General features: G+C 45.2%; 1 protein-coding gene across 2 annotated transcripts; it reads left to right on the forward strand.

Moving 5' to 3' along the window:
• The first annotated feature begins 2,476 nt into the window (after positions 1–2,476).
• Mcoln3 (mucolipin TRP cation channel 3) lies at positions 2,477–20,974 on the forward strand. 2 transcript variants are annotated; one of them, XM_038311583.1, is made up of 12 exons: positions 2,477–2,704; positions 4,113–4,280; positions 7,533–7,686; positions 8,119–8,203; positions 8,342–8,438; positions 11,089–11,188; positions 14,432–14,544; positions 14,623–14,772; positions 18,059–18,160; positions 18,248–18,370; positions 19,849–20,055; positions 20,840–20,974. In XM_038311583.1, the coding sequence occupies exons 1-12, from the start codon at positions 2,477–2,479 to the stop codon at positions 20,972–20,974; spliced, it is 1,662 nt and encodes a 553-aa protein (XP_038167511.1). The 2 variants fall into 2 exon arrangements, with proteins under 2 accessions (XP_038167511.1, XP_038167512.1); XM_038311584.1 differs by lacking the exon at positions 4,113–4,280.
• Positions 20,975–21,174: the final 200 nt, after the last annotated feature.

Genomic DNA, 21,174 nt, shown 5'->3' on the forward strand with positions numbered 1-21,174 from the left:
AAGAGGGGCAACACTCCAGCTCTTCTGACCGCAGGCCCAGTTCTCCCTGACACATGCTGTCACATGACAGCTGAGTGATGGGGACATCAGCGTGCTGTCTTATACCCAGCACAATCTACCCAGGGATGGCTACCCCTTCCCAAGTGCGCTGAGCCTTCTACCTTAGTATTAATCAAGAAAAGGCCCTAAGGATGCGCCCACAGGCCAATCTTGTAGAGGTGTTTTCTCCACCAAGATTCTCTCTTCCAAGGGGTATCTGGATTGTGTCAAGTTGCCAAAACCCAACCAGTCCAAAGACCCACAGACATAATGGGGAGAAAAAAAAATAACCCATCAGTTCTTAGGATTTCCACTCAGGAATATCTTGCCTCCTTCTTCAAAAGACTAGACTCTGAAGGGCTGGGTATACGACTGAGCAATTAGAGAGCTTGTCTCACATGAACAACATGTGGGCTCTCTCCCCAGATGGCAAAAACAAGCAAATGCATCTAAATCATGCCACTGTTTTAAAATTTGTTTCTCCATGCTTTTTTACTCTCTTTTATGTCTTTACCCACGCATGCTTTGAGGTGTCTTGTGACACTGGAGCAAACCACACTTCAGGCGAGCCATTATGGCTTTCTTTGGGAGGAACAGACTGCGCTTGTTACATAGGAATATGATTTATGCATTATTTTCTTCACTCGGCAGTGGTCTCGTTACTTTTCATTAATCAGAAGTTTAAGATGCTCCTCATGACTGGTTTTTATAGCCCAAATCTACATTTCAGGAATCTTGGGTTTGCTGAGAATGTGGTAATCTATATCCAGCGTGTGATTCTAGACTTGGAAAGCAGTGGGTCTGGTTTATCAGATCTATAAACGTAGGCAAAAGTCTTCCCCTTTCGTTGTTGAGTGCAAGTTGTTAGGAAACATTAAGATCAGATGGGCTTTCTGTTTCATGTGGAAGGACTCTGCTCTCTTGGTGAGGGGTGGGTATTTTATTTGAGTGGGTTTTCATAGTATTATTACTAGTCTGAGGGGGAAATCCCAGGTAAGCGTAAGCAACGTCAGTATTGGGCCATTCGGGAAAGGGGCGCAGTTGAGGGCTGCCTTCCCTTGTGTAGCAGAGCTCCATTCTGGGGGCTCACACAGTCCCTAGAGATCTTGCGGTGTTAGAGAGCCTCCCCGATGAATGGGGTGGAGAGCAAGTGAGGCTGCCTGATCAGACTCTGTGTTAAAGCCTTATTTGCCCTTCATTTAATGTTTGCTACAATCTTCCAAGGATAGAGATTATCATTTTGTAGGATTGAGGCTCAATGTGGGCTGAGTGAGTTGATGCAAATCCTAGGTCCAAAGTGGTTCTTGGTTCTTACAAAACTTATTTATTGATTAATCACTGTATGGAAGTTTTTTGTTTCTCCACAGAGAGGAAAATAAATGACATGAAAATATGCATATCATTTCAGGGTCCATTTGCTCTCTGAAGTTTTTATTCAGCCTCTCAGGCCCTGATCTTTGCAATGGCTGTATCTGATACCCAATGAGCCAGAAAGCACACACATACCATATACAACCATACATGTAAACATCTAATCTTTTACATTCCATTAAACATGTAATCTCCTACAATCTAGTAGGAACAGCCCTTAAATATGATAACTTTCAATGAGGTGAGAATTCGCGTAAGAATTGAAACCAGTTAGAAACTGGTATCTTCTGTGCTAATGGGTGTTCAGCTAAGATGGTGCGGGGACACAGGACAACTCTACGGACACTGGGCAGCCCTGCCGGCTTTCTTGGACGTACTAACTAAAGTAGTTTTGGGTCTGAGGAGGCACAGTTCTACCACAGCGACCCGCAGGGGGCTTGGGCCATCTCTCAGGTACTTCTATTTGGGGAAAACTTGATCCTTGGCTATGATAGGGATAAAAAAAAATATTAGGATTGGTTAACAGGAAGCTGGGTGGGAGTTCATCGATGACATTTTGATACATTGTAAAGCACGAGGGTGAGAAAGGGGTGGTCCAGAAGGAAGAGTAAGGCCTCCTCATGCATGGGCGTGGGCGTCTTCGTGTTAGCCTCATCTACTGTTTTGATAGCTTTCAAGCCGCATCTCCAAGCGTTTCTGGGAAACAGCCTTTTTTCTCACTTTTTGATAAGTAGGGTGACAGGTGGCTCCAGAGAGATCTTGGATGGAATTATAATCTAATAAAGTAAAGCAAGAGCCACTCGGGCTGTGCAAGGGCTTATTATGATATGTCCCTGCTAAGGGGGTTTCCTGGTGAGAGTTCGAGAAAACTGCAGGTTTAGAGTTGGGAAGGGAGGCATTAAGCAAATGCTGGCCAGAGGCGTGAACCAGGCTCAAAGCACAGGGCCCACACCATTCCTTTCTCGTTCCCCCTCTTTCCCGTCTTTCTATTCTGCCTCACTGAGGGTGATCCTTGGACATTGTGTCTTTCCTCACTGAGTGGGCTTGTTTGGTTCCCTCCCTAGCCATGGCAAGTCCCGAGGTGGTGGGAAGCAGCTGCGGCTCTCACCAGGATGACAGTCCCTGCACCATTCACCAGAGCTCATCTCCCAGCGAGCTGCTTCTCTTAGAAGACCAGATGAGGCGCAAACTCAAATTCTTCTTTATGAATCCCTGTGAGAAGTTCTGGGCTCGGGGTAGGAAGCCTTGGAAACTTGCCATACAAATTCTGAAAATTGCAATGGTGACTGTCCAGGTAAGCGACTCCCAAGACAAGTGTGGTGCAGGCCTCTCTGCGTGGCAGAGAAGGAGGGCCTGGCTTATGTGACAACTTTTAACCACATGCATAAGGGACGTGAGAAAATAAGAAAAGATACACCTGTATTAGCGAGGGTTTCTACTGCTGTGGAGAGACACCATGACAATTGTAACTGTTTTTTTTTATTTTTTATTTTTTTATTTTATTCTTTTGGTTTTTCGAGACAGGGTTTCTCTGTAGCTTTGGAGCCTGTCCTGGAACTAGCTCTAGTAGACAGGATGACCTCGAACTCACAGAAATCCACCTGCCTCTGCCTCCCGAGTGCTGGGATTAAAGGCGTGTGCCACCACTGCCTGGCTGACAACAGCAATTCTTATAAAGGAAAGCATTTAATTAGAACTGACTTACAGTGTCTGAGGTTTAGTCTATTGCCATCATGGCGGGGAAACATGAGGACGTGCAGGCAGGCAGACATGGTGCTGGAGAAGGAACTGAGAGTCCTACATCTTGATCCAGAAGGAGTGAGCGTGCAAGGAGACCCTGAAGTGGCTTGGGAGGGGAAAAGACTAGAAACTTGAAGTGAGGCAAGTTTGATTAATGGCTGCACCGTGACACAGCTCTTTTTAAGTTTTCACAGCTTAGCAAACTCCAATTTAAAGAATATAGCTTTTATTTTGGGTCTTACTGAAACGACTTGGCTAATGAGGTCTCGGACTTTAGTTTGTTCACAGGTCTTGGACTATTTTAGTCTGTTATCCAGGAAGTGGAAGCATTCCTCCTCTCTCTCTCTCTCTCCCCCCTTCGTCTGTCTTTCTGTATGTCTCTGTCTGTCTGCTCTCTCTCTGTATGCAAGGTGTTTGTGTGTGCACATTTGGCCATGGGAATGTGGTCCTTCTCTCCCTCTCTCACTCTCCCCATCTGTCTGTGCCTCTGTCTGTCTGTCTGCTCTCTCTGTATGTGTGGTGTATGTTATGCACATCTGGGCATGGGAATGTGAGTGCATACTCGCCATGGCATGCCTTTGGAGACCAGAGGACAAAGTTGAGCGTCTGTCCTCACCTTCCAACCGGGTCTGTTGTTTTCCCGCTGTGTACACCAGACATGAGTGTACCTGGCCCATGAGCTTTTGATATTCGTCTGTCTCCCCCTCTGCGTCCCTATAGGAGTGCTGGCACTCATGTGACTTTTCTTTGGATCTGGGGATTTTAACTCAGGGCCTCATACTTGTAAGGAAAGCACTTTTCATCCACTAAAGCCATCTCCCAGCCCCCAAGCCGTGAGCCTTCTGGACATCCTGCCAAATCCCTTGCGCATGCTTGCCAGCCAAGACCCAGAACCACATGCCTCCATTTCTTTCCTGCTCAGATATTTCACCCTCCTGCTCTTTCTTTTTTCTTTTTTTAAGCTGGTCCTGTTTGGACTAAGCAACCAGATGGTAGTAGCGTTCAAGGAAGAGAACACTATAGCCTTCAAACACCTCTTCCTGAAAGGATACATGGATCGAATGGACGACACATACGCAGTGTACACTCAAAGTGACGTGTATGACCAGGTCCTCTTTGCAGTGAACCAGGTAAATCGATGGTATGCACAACACATATGCAGTGTACACTCAAAGTGGCGTGTATGACCAGGTCCTCTTTGCAGTGAACCAGGTAAATCGATGGTGTGCACAACACATATGCAGTGTACACTCAAAGTGGCGTGTATGACCAGGTCCTCTTCGCAGTGAACCAGGTAAATCGATGGTGTGCATTTGCTGTTGGTTTTGATTGTTTTAGGTGTTAGGGGTTGAACTCAGGACCCCGCACAAGCTAGGCAAGCATTCTAACAATGAGACACCCAGACAGTGTGTGCACTCTTTATTTGGGAGAAAGAAGAGACTGGAGAAATGCTAACAACAGATTATATAGAAACCCACACTCAAGTGCTGAATGGTTCTGCTTAGAGATGACTTATGAAGAAGTAACTTAAATATAGTTTAAGGGCTGGAGAGATGGCTCAGCGGTTAAGAGCACTTGTTGACTTGTTGATCTTCCAGTGGACTTGAGTTTGCTTCTCAACACCCATACCAGGCAGCTCGCAACTGCCTGTAATGCCAGATTTAGGGAATTCATTGTCTTTCTGGCCTAGTAGTACCACCTACTCCTACATAGGGCATGTGTGCACATCCACATACATACATACACACCCCTAAAATTAAATGCATATTTAAAAATTGATTGAAAAATATTGCTAACAAACAATTATGCAAGTAAAAATTGACACAAGCTTTGATTTCCAGCCAGCAGAAAGGGTGCATTTCAGTGACTTAATGAGAAGAATCAGGGCTAGGACTGGACCCGGGAGCGTCAGTATTTGAAATTACTAACACAACCCTGGCTATAAGTAGTCATTAAGTCTTCAAAGCTTATACTTTTAGAGGCCTAGAGCAGATAATGAAGTTTTTAATTTTGAACAACCAAGGCCTTCAAGCTTGTGTAAAGTCAGGCTGTTGTGTCACGCCTGATGCTGATCCCATGATGCTGGCTATCTGCCTGACAAAAGGAAGCTTGTTTCTCATACTCCAGGGTCAAGTGTTCATTCTGGGCTATTCTTGCTATAATTAGTACCTTCTCAAGGTTCAGAATCATGTCTTGTGAAGGGAAAATTAAAAATGTGTTTGAGATCAGTATATATATACATATATATACACACACACATATATACATATATATACACGTATGTGTATACATATATATATATATATATATATATATATATATATATATATATTTGCTTGTTTTTTGAGACAGGGTTTCTCTGTATAGCAACCCTAGCTGTCCTGGAACTGGCTTTGTAGACCTGGCCGGCCTTGAGATCTGCCTGCCGGGATGAACGACGCATGCCACCACATTATTTTTAACCTAAGGTCACATTGCAAAATCATTAAATCCCTCCTTCAACCATTGTTCCCGAGCAATCATGACTCTTCCTTTCTGGAGGCAGCCTGTTCAAACAGTGGTCATGAGCTGCCGGGATGAAACATGTCTTTCTGGAGCCTGGGTTCTTAGCAGTGGGAACAGGAAGCTTAGGGACAAAGGCTGCATAAAGTTGTTAAACAGAATCATGGCCTACAATTTTTAGAAGGAAAATAGCAAATTACTTAGCGATGAAGGTAAGTTTAGAGATTCAAAAAAAAGTGTGTGTGTGCACACACGTGCACGCATGTGCACACCGGACATGGCATGGCATTTCCGTGAAGGTCAGAGGACACCTTGGTTGTCAGTCCTCAGCTCCTACCTTGTTTGAAATCAGAGTCCTCTGTTCATCATTGCTTATATTAAACTAGCTGCTTGCAAGCTTCTTGGGGAATTTTCTTTTCTCTCTCTCTCACCTCACCGTAGGAAAATTGGGATCACAGATGCAAGCTACTGGACCTGGTGTCCCATGGGTTTTGGGGATTTGAACTCAGGTACTCATAATTTGGTGGTAAGTGCTTTACACACTGAGCCATCTCTCAATGCTGGATTTAACTTTTAAAGGTATTAAGTATCTGTGAGCACTGTATCAAGTTTCTATGTTTCTTAGGTGTTATGTAGAGACAAGAAGTAAACAGTCCATTGCCTCTTGTTGTTTTGAGGCAGGGCCTTATGCAACCCAAGATGACTTCAAACTCTTTGTAGCAGAGGCTGGCATCGATCTCTTGATCCTCCTGCCTCCACCTCTGAAAAGCAGTCTCTATGCCTGACTAAAGGCCAGGTAAATTCTTTATAAACCATCTTTACCTTCATCACTAGGACTGAACTCAGTCTTCAAAACTCTGTGCCCGGCACTGGAGCCACACAGCTTGCTAGGTGTCCATGTTCTTTCCATGAAGAGCCCTTATCTTCACTGCCAATCTGTCAGAACAGTGAGCGAAAGCCATTTCCCTCTCACCGTTCTGGAGGCGTGAAAGGCCAAGATCAAGATGTCTGCATGCTCAGATCTTGTTGGAAGGGACACAGAAGGCCAAAAGGCCCACACAGTCTCACTGGCCCTGTTATGTTGGAACTGTTTGACCTAACAGCCCAAACTCAGCATGTTAAGTCCTGCATCTGGATGTTTTCTCTTATTCCCCACTCAGTGGCCCCAGCACCTCTGCATTACTTTCTAAATAATCCACAGAAATCACAGCCCTTGCTGTATAGACCTGCTCCTGCAGCAGAGAGACACATGTTCTGTTCGTTTCCATACGTATCCAAACCCCCATCAGTGCTCAACAGCATGGCACTTGATGAACTTACTCCATAAAGACAGAAGTGTCAGAGAGACATAAAAATGTTGGGTAATAGGTTCAAAATCTTTATTGTACGTGTTCCAGGGACAGGGAAGGTCTACAAATGAGCACTGAGCAATGGCTTTACTTCTGATGTATGGGGCTTTAACTTTAACTTCATTTTTACGTTCCCAGTCAAGGAATGACCTGGGATGCTGCATCTAAGTGAGAAAGAAGATTCTGGGGTGGAAGTATAGGGAGAGCCTGTGGTCAGGAGGCAATTTCAACCTGGAGAATTCCTGAGTAGATGGTACAAAGCATTTGAGTGTTCAAGGCCTCTGTCGGGCTTTCCTTGGACGTGGCTGTCCCTTCTGGTCTTCGCTGCCATTCCTTAGAGCCACTCACTGAGATGCAGCATCCCCGTGTGTGTTTCCTGAAAGTCTGCACCCTGAAGGGAGGTGGAAACCTATCCTCTCAAGACATGGCCAGGAAGGGTTATAGTGGCTCTCCTTTTCCCTGACTGGCACCCCCTTTGCCCTGGGTTGTTCCATTCCCATCTCTCTCTCTTTTTTTTTTTTTTGAATGAAGTACTTACAGCTTCGCAACATCTCTGTTGGCAACCACGCTTACGAGAACAAGGGGACGAAGCAGTCAGCCATGGCAATCTGTCAGCACTTCTACAAGCGAGGGACCATCTGCCCCGGGAATGATACCTTTGACATTGACCCAGAAATTGAAACAGGTGATGATCTCCTATAACCTTGAACTATGATTTTTAACTCCCTGATTTATACCTAAGCCCCGTGGTGACTGCATCTCTGAAAACAATGACAGTTGGTGCTCTTATGGCTTAGGAAGAACTGTACAACTCTTACGTGCCAGCTTTTGTTGTGACCATTTGTTATATAACTCATGAATTCAAAAGGAAAACAAACAGATAAGGCATAGAGGAAATAGAGACAGGGAGAATGATGACATTCTGAGGCAGAGTTTGCGTCTGTCTAAATATTCAATCACTCCAGAAATGTCATAAACACAGGAATGCCCGGACAGGCGGTGTTGATACTAAGCTCCCACAGTGTTGAACTAAAAAGCAATAGCACGAATAGCTGACCTTAGCCACCATCCTTTGAAAATGCAGTTTTATTTATGGTTTTGTTCCTTTCTGTGGCAGAATGCTTCCTGATAGAGCCAGATGAACCCTTTGACATCGGAACACCTGGAGAAAATAGGCTCAACCTGACCCTGGACTTCCACAGGTGAGGAGAGCCAAAGGGCGCACAGCTCAGCCTGTGTTCTCGACTGTCCGCTGGAGGGGTGAACAACCCTGCCTGTGTGGAGGGGTACACAGCTCAGCCCGTGTCTGTCCCCCATGTCAAGTATCTTCTGCTTTCCAGACTCCTGACGGTGGAGCTTCAGTTTAAGCTGAAAGCCATTAATCTGCAGACGGTTCGCCACCAGGAGCTTCCTGACTGCTACGACTTTACTCTGACTGTAAGTGTGGCTTTGTTGAATATGGCTCCTGTCTAGAGAAGACCCATTTTATTTAGGTATATGGTTCATGTTCATATACTGGTAGTAGATATAGGATGTTCTACCTACCTGAACATCCCGGGACATCGCTCCAGCTGTCTCTAGTCTGCATATTGCTAACTTGCTGTTTGTCTTCTGCACCTCGATGTGTGTTCTGTGGGGCCTGATATCGATGCCTAAGATTCATTAAAATAATATTTAACCTTTTCCTGCATGTAATAAGTTGGATTTATAACAGAAAAAAATGGTTCATCTGCATTCAAAAGTCTCATGTGATGTTTTCTGAGATTCTTTATTAGGTGTATGAACCTCTGAAGTTCTTGTTGGGTGTGTTTGTGTGTGTGGTGTGTATATGTGTTCACAAGTGTGTGGCCCAAGATGTGTGTGTGTGTATGTATGTATGAAGTATATGGGCATCTGTATATGTATGTTCACACATGTGTGTGGGTACACACATATGTGGGTGGATATGTGTGTGTGTGTGTATGTAGTGTATGGGCACCTGTATATGTGTGTTCACATGTGTGTGTGAGCACATGCATATGTGGGTGTGTATATATATATGTGTGTGTGTGTGTGTGTACATGTATGTAAAGGCCCACAGTTAGCATTAGGAGCCTTCCTTGATTGCTCACCCCTTTATCGATTGAGGCATGTCAGTAGGTTCCCTCACTGAATCTAGAGTTCACCAGTTCTGGCTAGTCTGGCTAACCCACTTGCCTAGGAGGTCCCTAGTCTTAGTTTCTCAAGTGTCAGAGGCAGCTGCCTTGTCAGTTTGGCTTTCGCATAGGTTCTGGGGCTCTGAATACCGTGCTTGGGTAGCCAGCGCTTCCATCTTCAAATGCTACAACCTTTGTTCTGCCATATTCTCTTTAAATCCTAATCAGCGTCCTTTCTCCTTGGGGACATTCAGCATCTGCTGAGGCTTTACTGAGACACCTCCTCAGTCCCCAATAGTCCTTGAGGCTCCTTGTGTGGAGAACAAATACTTTCTCATTGGCAAGGACTTTCAACCCAATCGATGACACTGACATCTCCTTATGTGAGATGTGGGCTGTGTTCTTCAGCCACTGTGGTGAACACAGCCAATGGCAGTGGCCTCAGTTGCTAGGGGAAGAAGCTGATTGGCCATCTTGAGGGAACATGGTGACTTAAAAAATCTCATATGAAGTTACTTAAAATCTCATATCTTAGCCATGTATGTTCTGGTCTTCTGCTGCGAGCAACTTCAGAGATGTCTGAGCAATTCTTTCCAAACTGGTGTAAACAGGATTTAGTTTTTGCTACAGTAGAAACAGAAGGTTTTGTAGATAAGCCATTGTGCTGTGTCTTGGTTACTTGGGCTATGTCTGCCTTCTCCTTATGCGGAGAAGCTTCAAAAAAGTTATTTTAAATGGCAGAACTTTCTGAGAATTTTCAAGGTTCTTTGAGAATTTCACAGGCAAATACAATTTATTTTTTATCTTGTTCACCAGCACCGTCCGCTTCTTCCAGGCCCTGTTCTTACCCTCCTCCTTAGTCCTGGTGGTGCTGCCTCGGTATGAAGGGGTGTGAAGCCATTCCCCATTGCACGGACAACTTACCAGAGGCTACACACACAAACAGAAATGAGTCTTCCTCTTCCAGTAGCCACCAGCTGCCAAACGCTCCTCAGCTGAGGGTGGGTGGAGTCTCGTGCATCCTTCCTCCATCTCTGCTGTAAAGCTGAGCGTCTTGTCTTAGCTGCCATGTGCTCACAAGCGCAATGGCCTCATAGGTCCAGAAGACACTTTTCACAGCATCCCCTCCCCATCTTTTGACTTTTACAGTCTTTCTGCCCCCTTCTCTGTGATGTTCCCTGAGCATGGGGATGGAGTGAGGTGAGAGAGATGCTCATTTAAGGCCGAGCAATAAGCGAAGGACCTTCGACTACACTTTCCCCCTCCTTTGTAGGAAAGGGAAGAAGATGTATGGATTTTCCCACTTTCCTTCCTTTTCTCTGCTTAGAGGAATCATGGGGATGAGAAGGAGACATGGGAGGATGTCAGAAGGCATTGTGCTGTGGCTTTGTGCTGTCCGTACCCAGCGTTTTCACCTGGTTCTCTCAGAAGCAAGGCAGGCTAGCAACTCTGTCACTGAGCCCTTGATAATACATGTGATACCATAGTGATGGAGAAATCTAGACCCAGAATGAAAACAAAACACTCTCCATCTGGGGTGTCTAAAGACAGAAATGACAGACATGATTTCTCCAAACATCAACAAGCCATCCATTGCTAAGATTCTGCCGGAAGGTGGGGCAGAGCTAACCTGTCCAAACTCCTGCCAACCCAAGTTTCTAGAATAGAAAGAAGGGGAAGGCACTCTTGTTTGCTAAGGTATTCAGGGATGGAATGCATCCTAAAATGGGGTATTAGACACTAAAATTTCTCTATAGCAAATCTAATTTAATATTATCAACTCACAGAGAAATCAAGGGGTACTCTTCAGGGATTAACAGTTACCATCTGGTCAGAGATGAGGACCAGCATTTCCTGTATCCTTCAATTAACTGCTTCCTGATGAATTCAGAGAGCCATCTTGATTCCAAAACTTAGTTATGCATGCTGGACCCTTTTTCTTGTCTTTACAGATAACATTTGACAACAAGGCCCACAGTGGAAGAATCAAAATAAGTCTAGATAATGACATTTCTATCAGAGAATGCAAAGACTGGCACGTATCCGGATCAAGTAAGTAACGAGCGCCGCTCATTTGCAGGATGGCAGTTAAATAATTAAACATTAAATTATTGTCTGCAGGACATAAGGACCACTAAGTAAAAGACTGAGCTAGTCCCAAGTCTCTCGATATGCTGTAAGCAGGTGGGTTTGCTGTAGATGTCCGGTGTTTCAGACAGTACGCAGCACTGAATGGCTCTTTGCCTTCTCCACAAGTCCTCGCCTGCTTGCTCCTTACGTAGCTACACATTCAGTTCTGCACTAACGGCCACACACGCCTGTGTCCTCATGCTAGTATTTTTAGATATCTCAATGAGCAGCAGAATCCTTACAATCACAGATGAAGAAACCAAGGCTCAGAAGCAATGTGTAGTGACCTGTGCTCTTACAGTGGAGGAGAAGTCAGGTGGGATTTGACCTTGAAGATATGACACGCTATCTTCATAGCTGTCTTCCATCTGGCGTAAATAGTGAAGTAATGTGGAAAAAGGTCTGTCCTAGAAACATGAACAAAAATTCAGGTCAGAATGAGTCCTGTCAGGAGCTGGGAAATTCTGCCAGGAGAGGACTTCAGAGTCATTTTCTAGGCCCCCTCACACAGCGCAGATGGGAGGCCATAGGGCACTGACAGATCCCACGAGAGCTTCAGGGGTCTACCGAGAAGAGGAAGTGTCTTGGCCACCTGCTAAGACACTTGTTCCTCTGCTCTACACAAGACAGCCGGTAGACCTGGGCTGTGTCTAGAATGTGTAAGGATTGTTCGTCAGCCCAGCAAGAGGGTACTCCCTGTTGTGGGGTCTGTGTCTGACGGGGTCGCCAAGTCCCCAGGTGACCGTGGTGAGTGTGTGGGATACAACAGTCCTGAAACAGCTTCCCGTGCACGAGACTGTCAGTTACCAAGTTTCATCATGGCCACAGACTTGTCTATGTGACCAGGCCATGAGGGCAAGCCTGGCTTGCTATCGGTGAGCCACATTCCATGCAGAAAAAACGGGGGCATATGAAGTCCCTGGCACAGGGGACGCCACACAAATGTTTGTTTCTCAGTTTTAGAGTCTTTCTAAGGCAGAGTTAGACATTTGGGCAGCCATTAGAGGCCACATGGCAAACATCAGTAGTTAGCTTTATTCCAGCACTTTCTAAAATGGCCTCACCGTCATGTTAGCTCCCAGCAGCCTGGCTGGTGGGGATAAACTTGGTGAGTCCAGCAACTGCCGCCTCTACCTTCCTTCAATGGCACCGTCTTGTGGGCCATGCACTTTTGATTCTCCAGGATTTTAATATGGCCAAACAAGCTTATCCTCCCTTTCTTTCCTCTTTCCCCTCCTCCTCTTTCCTCCCCTCTATTTTTATTTCTTCTTCCCTTCTTTTTTTAAAATTTCTTCTCTTCCTCTCTTCTCTTTTTCCTCCTCATCCTCTTCCATTCTTTAAACAGGGTCTCCCTACCTAGCCCAGGCTGCCCTCAGACTTCCTTGGCCTCTACGTTCTGGGACTTTAGCACCACCAAGCCTGGCAAAGCTGGTCATTTCTAGTCACCCAAGGCTCAGTTAAAGCCTTGCTGCGACCTCTTTCCTGGCATCCTTCTCCAGCATTAGCTCTGAAACATTAGCCTTATCTGGAGGACTTAGCAACCCAGTGCTTCTGGGACAGTAGTTTTGTTTGTTTGTTTGTTTGTTTTTTTTAAAAGGAAAACAAACTATCTGTTTTTCATTATACATACCCAATCCAAGTTCCCACGCCCTCTCCTCCTCCCATTCTCTCCACATACCTTCCCACCCCATCCACTGCTCAGAGAGGGTAAGGCACATTGCTTTGGGGAAGGTCCAAGGCCCTCGCTACTGTATCTAGGCTGAGCAAGGTATCCATCCAAAGAGAATAGGTTTCCAAAAAGCCAGTACATGCAGTAGGGATAAATCCTGGTGCCACTGCCAGTGGCCCCTCAGTCTGCCCCAGTCATGCAACTGTCAATGGCATTCAGAGGGACCAGTTTCGTCTTATGCTTGCTCCTTCCCAGTCTGGCTGGTGTTGGTGAGCTCCCATTAACTCAGGTAGACTGTTTCAGTGCATGTCCCCATCATGGTCTTGGCCACTTTGCTCATATTCTCACTCCTCCCACTCTTCAATTGGACTTTGGGAGCTCAGTCCAGTGCTCTGATGCAGGTCTCTGCCTCTGTTTCCATCAGTTGCTAGATGAAGGTTCTATGGTAACATTTAAGATAGTCATCAATCTGACTACAGGGCAAGGCCAGTTCGGGCCCCCTCTCCTCTATTGTTTATGGTCTTAGCTGAGGTCATCCTTACGGATTCCTGGAAATTTCTCTAGAGCAAGGGTCAGGAGTTTTATAGCAAGAGCTGAGGACATCTCCTAGTGATACTAAAACAAAATAAAAGGACCCTGATGTAGAGTGGGAGGTGCTGGGAGCAGGTGGTAAAGGACTGAGTGCCAACTGGGCCACTTGCTGTGTCACCTAGGCAAATTATGTGACCCTTTGTGTTTCAGCTTCTCACTGCAACGTGGGGGAAGTCCCCACAGCCTCTGTGCACTCTGTTGTGAGACTCTGTGCACACAAAGTGCTCAGAACGGAGTCAGGAGACAGTGGCTGGGCAGAATCTGTAGTTGTGACTTATCTTCCTCGTCTCACTCCATCTGCACGTTTGTCCACGCACCTGCTTGTTCCTGTGCTTGTCTTGCTGTCGTAGATGTTCCCGATAGGTCAGGGGCCTCATCTGTTTTGTTCGTCACTGTCTTCCAGTACCTAGAAAAGTACCAGGTACATAGGGGTGCTTAATGATTATTTTATACCTGGCTAAGTATGTTAACAAGCAATGTAGAAAGGCTTATTTATTGATTGATTTTCTTTGAAAGGATTTCACTATATGTAGCCTAGGCTGACTTCAAACTTAGTATATAATTCAAGGTAGCCTAGACCTTCTGGTCATGGTTCTGCTTCTTGCTCCCAAGTGCCGGGATTAGAGGCATCACCACCACACCCAGCCAGGAGCACTCATTCAGCATAAGGACCACAAACTGATAATTAAAGACCTTTGGTTGAGAGTGTTATCTTTCTTTAAAGGGAAGGTCCCTCAGCTTTTTAAAAAACACTAATGGGAAGATTTCTCACAAGTTCTTTTTTTTTTTTTTTTTTTTTTGGTTGTCGTTCTGAAATGCTTGAATTATCTAAATCATTGTAAAAAGAAGCCAACAGCATCATGTTAATGCCTCATCCCTGAACCCCCATGGCCTCTGTCTTCCAGTTCAGAAGAACACCCACTATATGATGATCTTCGATGCCTTTGTCATTCTGACCTGCTTGTCCTCGCTGGTCCTCTGCGCAAGGTCTGTGATTAGGGGTCTTCAGCTTCAGCAGGTAGGGCACTGCTCCCTGAGACGCCGCTGACAGACTGGGCCACAGGGATGCTCACACTCTTTCTCATCTTCCCTAAAGGAATTTGTCAGTTTCTTTCTTCTCCACTATAAGAAGGAAGTTTCTGCCTCTGATCAAATGGAGTTCATCAACGGTTGGTACATTATGATTATTGTTAGTGACATACTGACCATCGTTGGATCCATTCTGAAAATGGAAATCCAAGCCAAGGTAAAAAACTGTTCTTCCCAATTGTGCTATCCCAATGGTAAATGTACTTTTCCAAGCTATGAAGAGATTCAAAGCCAGTGCTTTCTTCTGAGATTTATATTTAGTTAAATCAAAACTGATAATAGCAGTTTTCTAAACATTATTTAAAATTATTTATTTTTATTTTATGTGCATTGGTGTTTTGCCTGCATGTCTGTCTGAGGGTGTCAGATCCCCTGGAGCAGGAGGTGCAGATATTTTTGAGTTGTTATGTTGGTAATGGGATTTGAACCTGGGTCCTCTGGAAGAACTGCCAGTGCTCTTAACCACCAAGTCATCTCTCCAACCCCATCTCTAGACATCTCCTAATCAGAACTTTAAAAATCATAATTCATATACTAAGAGGTCAGAATCACGAGTGACCAGAAAATGCTCTGTGCTAGACCAAGAGAGTTCAAACCCTCTGGGCCACAGACACCAAATGCCATGTCTACACTGAAGAAATTATGCTAAGAGTTAAAAGAAAATGTTGAAGCCAGGTGTGGGGCCTGGGGCAAGTGAGGTCAACACATGACCCTGTGTATTTTTACATTATTTCCTCTTACAAAGATGCTTGCGTTCTTACTTTTTCCATTGTTATTATTCTCTTGAAATAAGGTTAATCTGGTCTAAGATTAATCTTTCTCCCCAAACAACAACAACAACAACAAAACTTAAAAATGTTCAAATGAATCTCACTCAACTTTATGCTTTCCTAGACTTGTTGTAACTAACTGCACATCACCTAGGCAGCTAGTTGTAAACCTAGGTAGAGACTCAACACACAGGCTGGGTCAAAAGGCAGCTTGCTCTCTTTCCCGAAACGGTCAGGGTGGGGATCTACCGTGGCCAATCCCTCGGCTCCGTGCAGTCTTCAGGGACCTGAACTCTCCTCATTAGTTCCTCCTCAGAAATTAAGAGCTCATCCTGACTTCATGAGTGACACAGGGTTGCCTCATGAACTGGCTACAGTCCGTGGGAAGTGAAAACACCAGCTGGTGGCAGCTCTCTGGTGTCACATGTCACATGGCCTAAACTGAGGAGTAGCAGATATCACTTCTGTTCACATCCACTAGACTAGACAAACCTACCTGCAAAGGGAGCTGGGGAATAAGTAGACCTAAGTTCGAGAATGACATTGCTCACCGTAGGCCAACTGTGGCCATATAAGGCTGTCGTTTGAGTAGTTTAACTTTAGGGAACAACGACAATGAAAAGATGGTGGATTTGTAGTAATTATTTATTTCTTTATTATTTACTTTTGAGATAGGATCTCATACAGCTCAGGTTATCTTCAAACTCATCATGTAGCTGAGACTGGGCTTGAACTCTGATTTCCATGCCTCCACCTCCCAGATTCTGGGATTACAAGCACAAACCACCATACAAGGCACAATTCTTTACTTTCACCAACCTCAGCTATCATTTCCTTCAGTGAGCTAGTAGTGCCCATCATTTTCTTCATTTTCTGGACTATCTTCTTCTATTCTGAAACCTCTAGCACATCCTCCCTGCCCCACGTCACTTCCTGTTTCAGAACAGAGACACCCCTTCCACAGCCCCCCCTTACTGCTCCAGTGTCAGTATATTCTCATGCTGTGAGTGATTCAGGCTGCTGTCCAAGGCTAGCCCCTTCACTTGCCTCTCAGGGGCTAGCCCTAGGTTCTTAGTGGAGGACATAACTTCAGCTCCGTGTTCTCCTCTCCAGCAATTCTTTCTCTCCTGGAACTTTCCCATACTGTTTTTGCTTCTTGTGTAAAATTAAAATCTCAGTTCCTCTACCCTCCTATTTCCCCATATCTCTGCTCCACTTTATAGAATGAAAGATCTCAAAAATGGTAATTAACCCTCATGATGATTCTGATTCCCCCAGCCCCTGTTCTTCTGGAATGCCTCCCTACCCGGCTGCCTCACTTCCCTGTGGAGACTCCTTTCTGCAGATGCCCCGTGGTTCCCCTCAGTAGCTTCTCACAGCTGATCTGGTTTGTGTTGAATTGCCTTTTAGCTGAATTGACACCCAGGCTTCCTCCAGATCCCTGGCCGGTTTTCAGAGCTTCCCTGGCTGGTTCCCTCTCACTCGCCAACCCCCATGTGAGAATGTTTTGAGACATCCTGCTTGGAGAGCTCCTTTCTGCCGCTGCCTTGGTGTTATCATCCTGACTCAGAGAAATATTTTGCTATTTATTTGCCACTGTTTGCTAAATCTGCATCTCCTCCTTGGTTGTCTCTGTGTTGCATCCTGAATGTCCAAGTGTTGACCACACATCTTCTGACTATCCACATGTCTTCTCAGTTTGAACAGACCCACTTCAGAATGCCCTCGGTCTCCAGTTCAAATCCACTTCTCCCACTGACATTTCGGTGTCCGTTAATGGCAACTCTCTGTGAGTTCACGCCCCAAACAGTACATTCCATGAAGCTCCTCTCTTTTATGAATCCCCTCTCTCCCGTACCATAACCCAAGAGATCCTATGTGTTCTGCCTTTGAAAATGACCCCGTATCCCAGCACTCGGGAGGCAGAGGCAGGCGGATCTCTGAGTTTGAGGCCAGCCTGATCTTCAAGAGCTAGTTCCAGGACAGGCTCTAGAAACTACACAGGGAAACCCTGTCTCGGGAAAAAAAAAAAAAAAAAAAAAAGAAAATGACCCCATCACATTTACAGTTCCACCCTGGACCAAGAGTACATTGGCTCGGCTCTCACTCAACGGCTCTTAGTCCCAGAACCCTCTCATGCCTCCAGCAGCCTGCTGTCTGTCACAGCCAGCACTTGGTCCTGTCGCTCCTGTTCAAGGCTCTCAAATCTCCCTGACCTTTTCTGACAAAACCCATGAGGCCTTACACTACATCTGTTGCCCACTTCTTGCTGGGTCCCTTGTATTTTCTGCTCCGTGTGCCAAAGGCTCTTCTAGGTTTTTGCTTGATTTTCTTCCTCATTTCTTTTAGATCTTTGCTTCCATGTCATTTATTCACTGAGATTTGTCCTGCTCATCCTATTTCAAAATGCTAACTCATACACGTTCCTTCTCTCCCTCTCTGGCTGGCCTTCTTCCTCAGCATTTACCATTAGTGAATGTATTGAAGGCTGTATTCATCTGATGCTCGTTTATGCTCCACACATTGCACTAGAGTGTAAACTTCACGAGGGTAAAAAACTGTTTGTCAACTGCTTTATCTTTCATACCTAGAGCAGCTCCTGTTGCATAGCTACTTGATATGTCTGACCCAACGGACACATTGCTGTTTAACCAATCTTTTCCATCTGTCTAGAGTCTCACAAGTTATGATGTCTGTAGCATCTTTCTTGGGACTTCGACCATGCTTGTGTGGCTTGGCGTCATCCGATACCTGGGTTTCTTTGCAAAGTACAATGTAAGCAGTCCTACAGAACCCATCAGAATTATTCTATTGCCTTTGCTAAAGGGCAGAGAGATTCTAATGCCCTTCTTACTTCCACAGCTCCTTATTCTGACCCTCCAGGCAGCACTGCCCAATGTCATCAGGTTCTGTTGCTGTGCTGCTATGATCTACCTAGGCTATTGCTTTTGTGGATGGATCGTGCTGGGCCCTTACCATGACAAGGTACCGATAGACAACTTCTTCCTGACAGTATTAAGTGCAAATAACAAGGCCAATGGCTTCTATTTTTATGATTACTACTTTTTATTCATTTATATTTTTGTTTGTTCAGGTTGGCCTTGAAGTCACATATGTAGCCAAGTACGACCTTGAACTCCTGGTCCTTCTGTCTCGATCTCCCAAGTGATGACTTGGCAGATACATGCCACCACACATAATTTAGTTTTATCTTTTTGAAAATATTAATACTTTTATTTATTCTTTGAGAATTTTATACATATACATAGCATATTTTGATCATTTTGATACCGTATGCCTCCCAATTCCTTCCAGATTTTAACTTCATATCTTTTTTGTTTGTTTGTTCATTTTTCAAGACAGGGCTTCTAGGTAGCTTTGGAGCCTGTCCTGGAACTAGCTCTTGTAGACCAGGCTGGCCCCAAACTCACAGAGATCTGCCTGCCTCTGCCTCCTGAGTGCTGGCTGGGATTAAAGGCATGTGCCACCACCTTTAATCCCAGCACTGCTAATGTCCTCTTTTTTAAATAACCCAATGGGTCCAATTAGTGCAGCCCATAGGCACATGGGTGTGCGGCCATTCATGCTAGTGTGGTCAGGACTCCACACTGACCCCCCTAGCTAACAGCCATCAACTGCCAACAGTGTTATCCTTCTTAAATGAAGTCCTTTGATTATGTAATTCAGCTTTTAACTATGGAAAGTCATATATTGACATCCACATATTAGATCCAAGAGTGAGGGCATCAGTAGTTCTAAACCAGTCAAATGTGAGCACCCTGAGAACATCATTGATCTGCTCCCTTGCCTGAAATCCTGCTTGGAATACATTAGATAATTATACCAGTGACGTTGGTTAGTCCATTTGAATTCACCAATCAATATACATCTATGCAACTATAAGGAAAAAGCACTATAGGAATATTTGAAAAGTTTGCTGTGAAAACTGTTGTCTTGAACGTTAGACATTATCTTGAGTTTGGATGAGCTTCCAAATGAGACAAAGGACCATGTGAGTCTGGGACCTGGATGTCTCTGCAGAAGCATTTGAAGTGTTTCAAAGGTTTCCTTCTGTGAAAGGGAAAGGGTGAGGGAAGGGAGGGAAACGGAAGGAAAGGGAAGGGGAAGGGAGGGAAGGAAGGGTAGGGAGAGGGAAAGGAGGGGAAGGGAAGGGAAAGTCTGACTCTGACAGCACGGAGAGAGCAGAGCTGTCCTTCCTGCTCTCCGTCAGGCTGCTGCAGCTCAGAGGAACGTCAAGAAAGCTGCTTGACCCCGGACAGAGCAGCAGGCTCAGACATGTCTTATGCAGCAAAGCAAATGCTTGTGGCTACCTCGGGGTGGTTGTTGGGAAAGCGTCACCTGGGATACCAGGTCTGACCATTTTTGGGATGGTGTAATGAACAAAAACCTCCCACATGAGGGAACATGGAAGACACTAAACTTCTCTTGCCCCCTTTCCCCAGTTCCGCTCTCTGAACAGGGTCTCCGAGTGCCTTTTCTCTCTGATAAATGGAGATGATATGTTTTCCACCTTTGCAAAAATGCAGCAGAAAAGCTACCTGGTGTGGCTGTTCAGCCGAATCTACCTCTACTCCTTCATCAGCCTCTTCATATACATGATTCTGAGCCTCTTCATTGCGCTCATCACAGACACGTATGAAACGATTAAGGTGGGTTCGTCAAGAGCCAGGGCATGCTGTTCTAGAACATGTGTAGCCGTGATACACAGCTTAGTGCTAAGAGGAAGGAGAACTGTGCAGAGAGACAGCTCAATTTTAGCAATTGTGAAATAGAAAAAAAAGCAAAGGAAAATGGAATTTCTAGAATGCTGAATGTCTCGTTTCTCAGTCTTTATGTTTAAAAAAAGTTATTTTCTCCTTTTAAAAAGATTCATTGTTAACTGTACTAAGAGTCAAGCCCAGGACCTGGCATATGCCAGGCAAACCCCGTGCCATTGAACTGTATGTCCCCAACCCTTACATACGTTTTAGAATCTTTTGTTAGACTAATAATGGTCAGTAGGTATTGGGTATACAAAATACACATTTGAGAAGGGCAAAGTCTTGTGAGGTCACCTGTGGAAGAGGAGAGACACTCACTGCTCAGCTCCTACCAGGCTCTGTTCATCTAGATTGGATGGTATTCTGTCGCCTGAAGCCTGTTCCTTCACACTGGGAACCACGGGGCTGCGGGGCAGACTGGTGGCGGACACTGTAGCACTTAGGACAAAGCTGGCTGAGTATTTCCCAGGAGAGGGTACGGACAAGGTTCCCAAGCCTCTCTAGGTACAAGCAGACGGAAAGAGGCAGGCACAGTGGGACAGACATGCCTGGGAGTGACGAAATAGCCCGGAGAAAGATCACTTCTGCTCGTTGCCAAATGCTCCATCGTGAGTTTGAATACAGCTGTGGGAGAGGACCTTGTTAATGAGGACGTTTCCCTTCTCCCATGCAGCACTACCAGCAAAATGGCTTCCCAGAGACAGAGCTTCGCAAGTTCATAGCGGACTGCAAAGACCTCCCCAGTTCTGGAAAATACAGATTAGAAGGCGACCCTCCAGCATCGTTATTCTGCTGCTGCAATAAGTAACCACTGGATTTCTCTGGGCTTGCAGAGGAAATGTAGTGGCTGAGCCAGAGACAGCGTGGATAATTTGTGATAATGCAACAGTATGCCCAGATACTAGTATTCTGAGCTCACTCCTGACTGTGACATAGTGAGACCTGTTTCCATTTTTAAAAATATTTTAGGTCTTTTCTACTTACATTAGCATTAAAAAAAATAACTGA

This window comes from Arvicola amphibius, chromosome 14 (genome assembly GCF_903992535.2).
Source record: "Arvicola amphibius chromosome 14, mArvAmp1.2, whole genome shotgun sequence".
Taxonomy (NCBI): Eukaryota; Metazoa; Chordata; class Mammalia; order Rodentia; family Cricetidae; genus Arvicola; species Arvicola amphibius.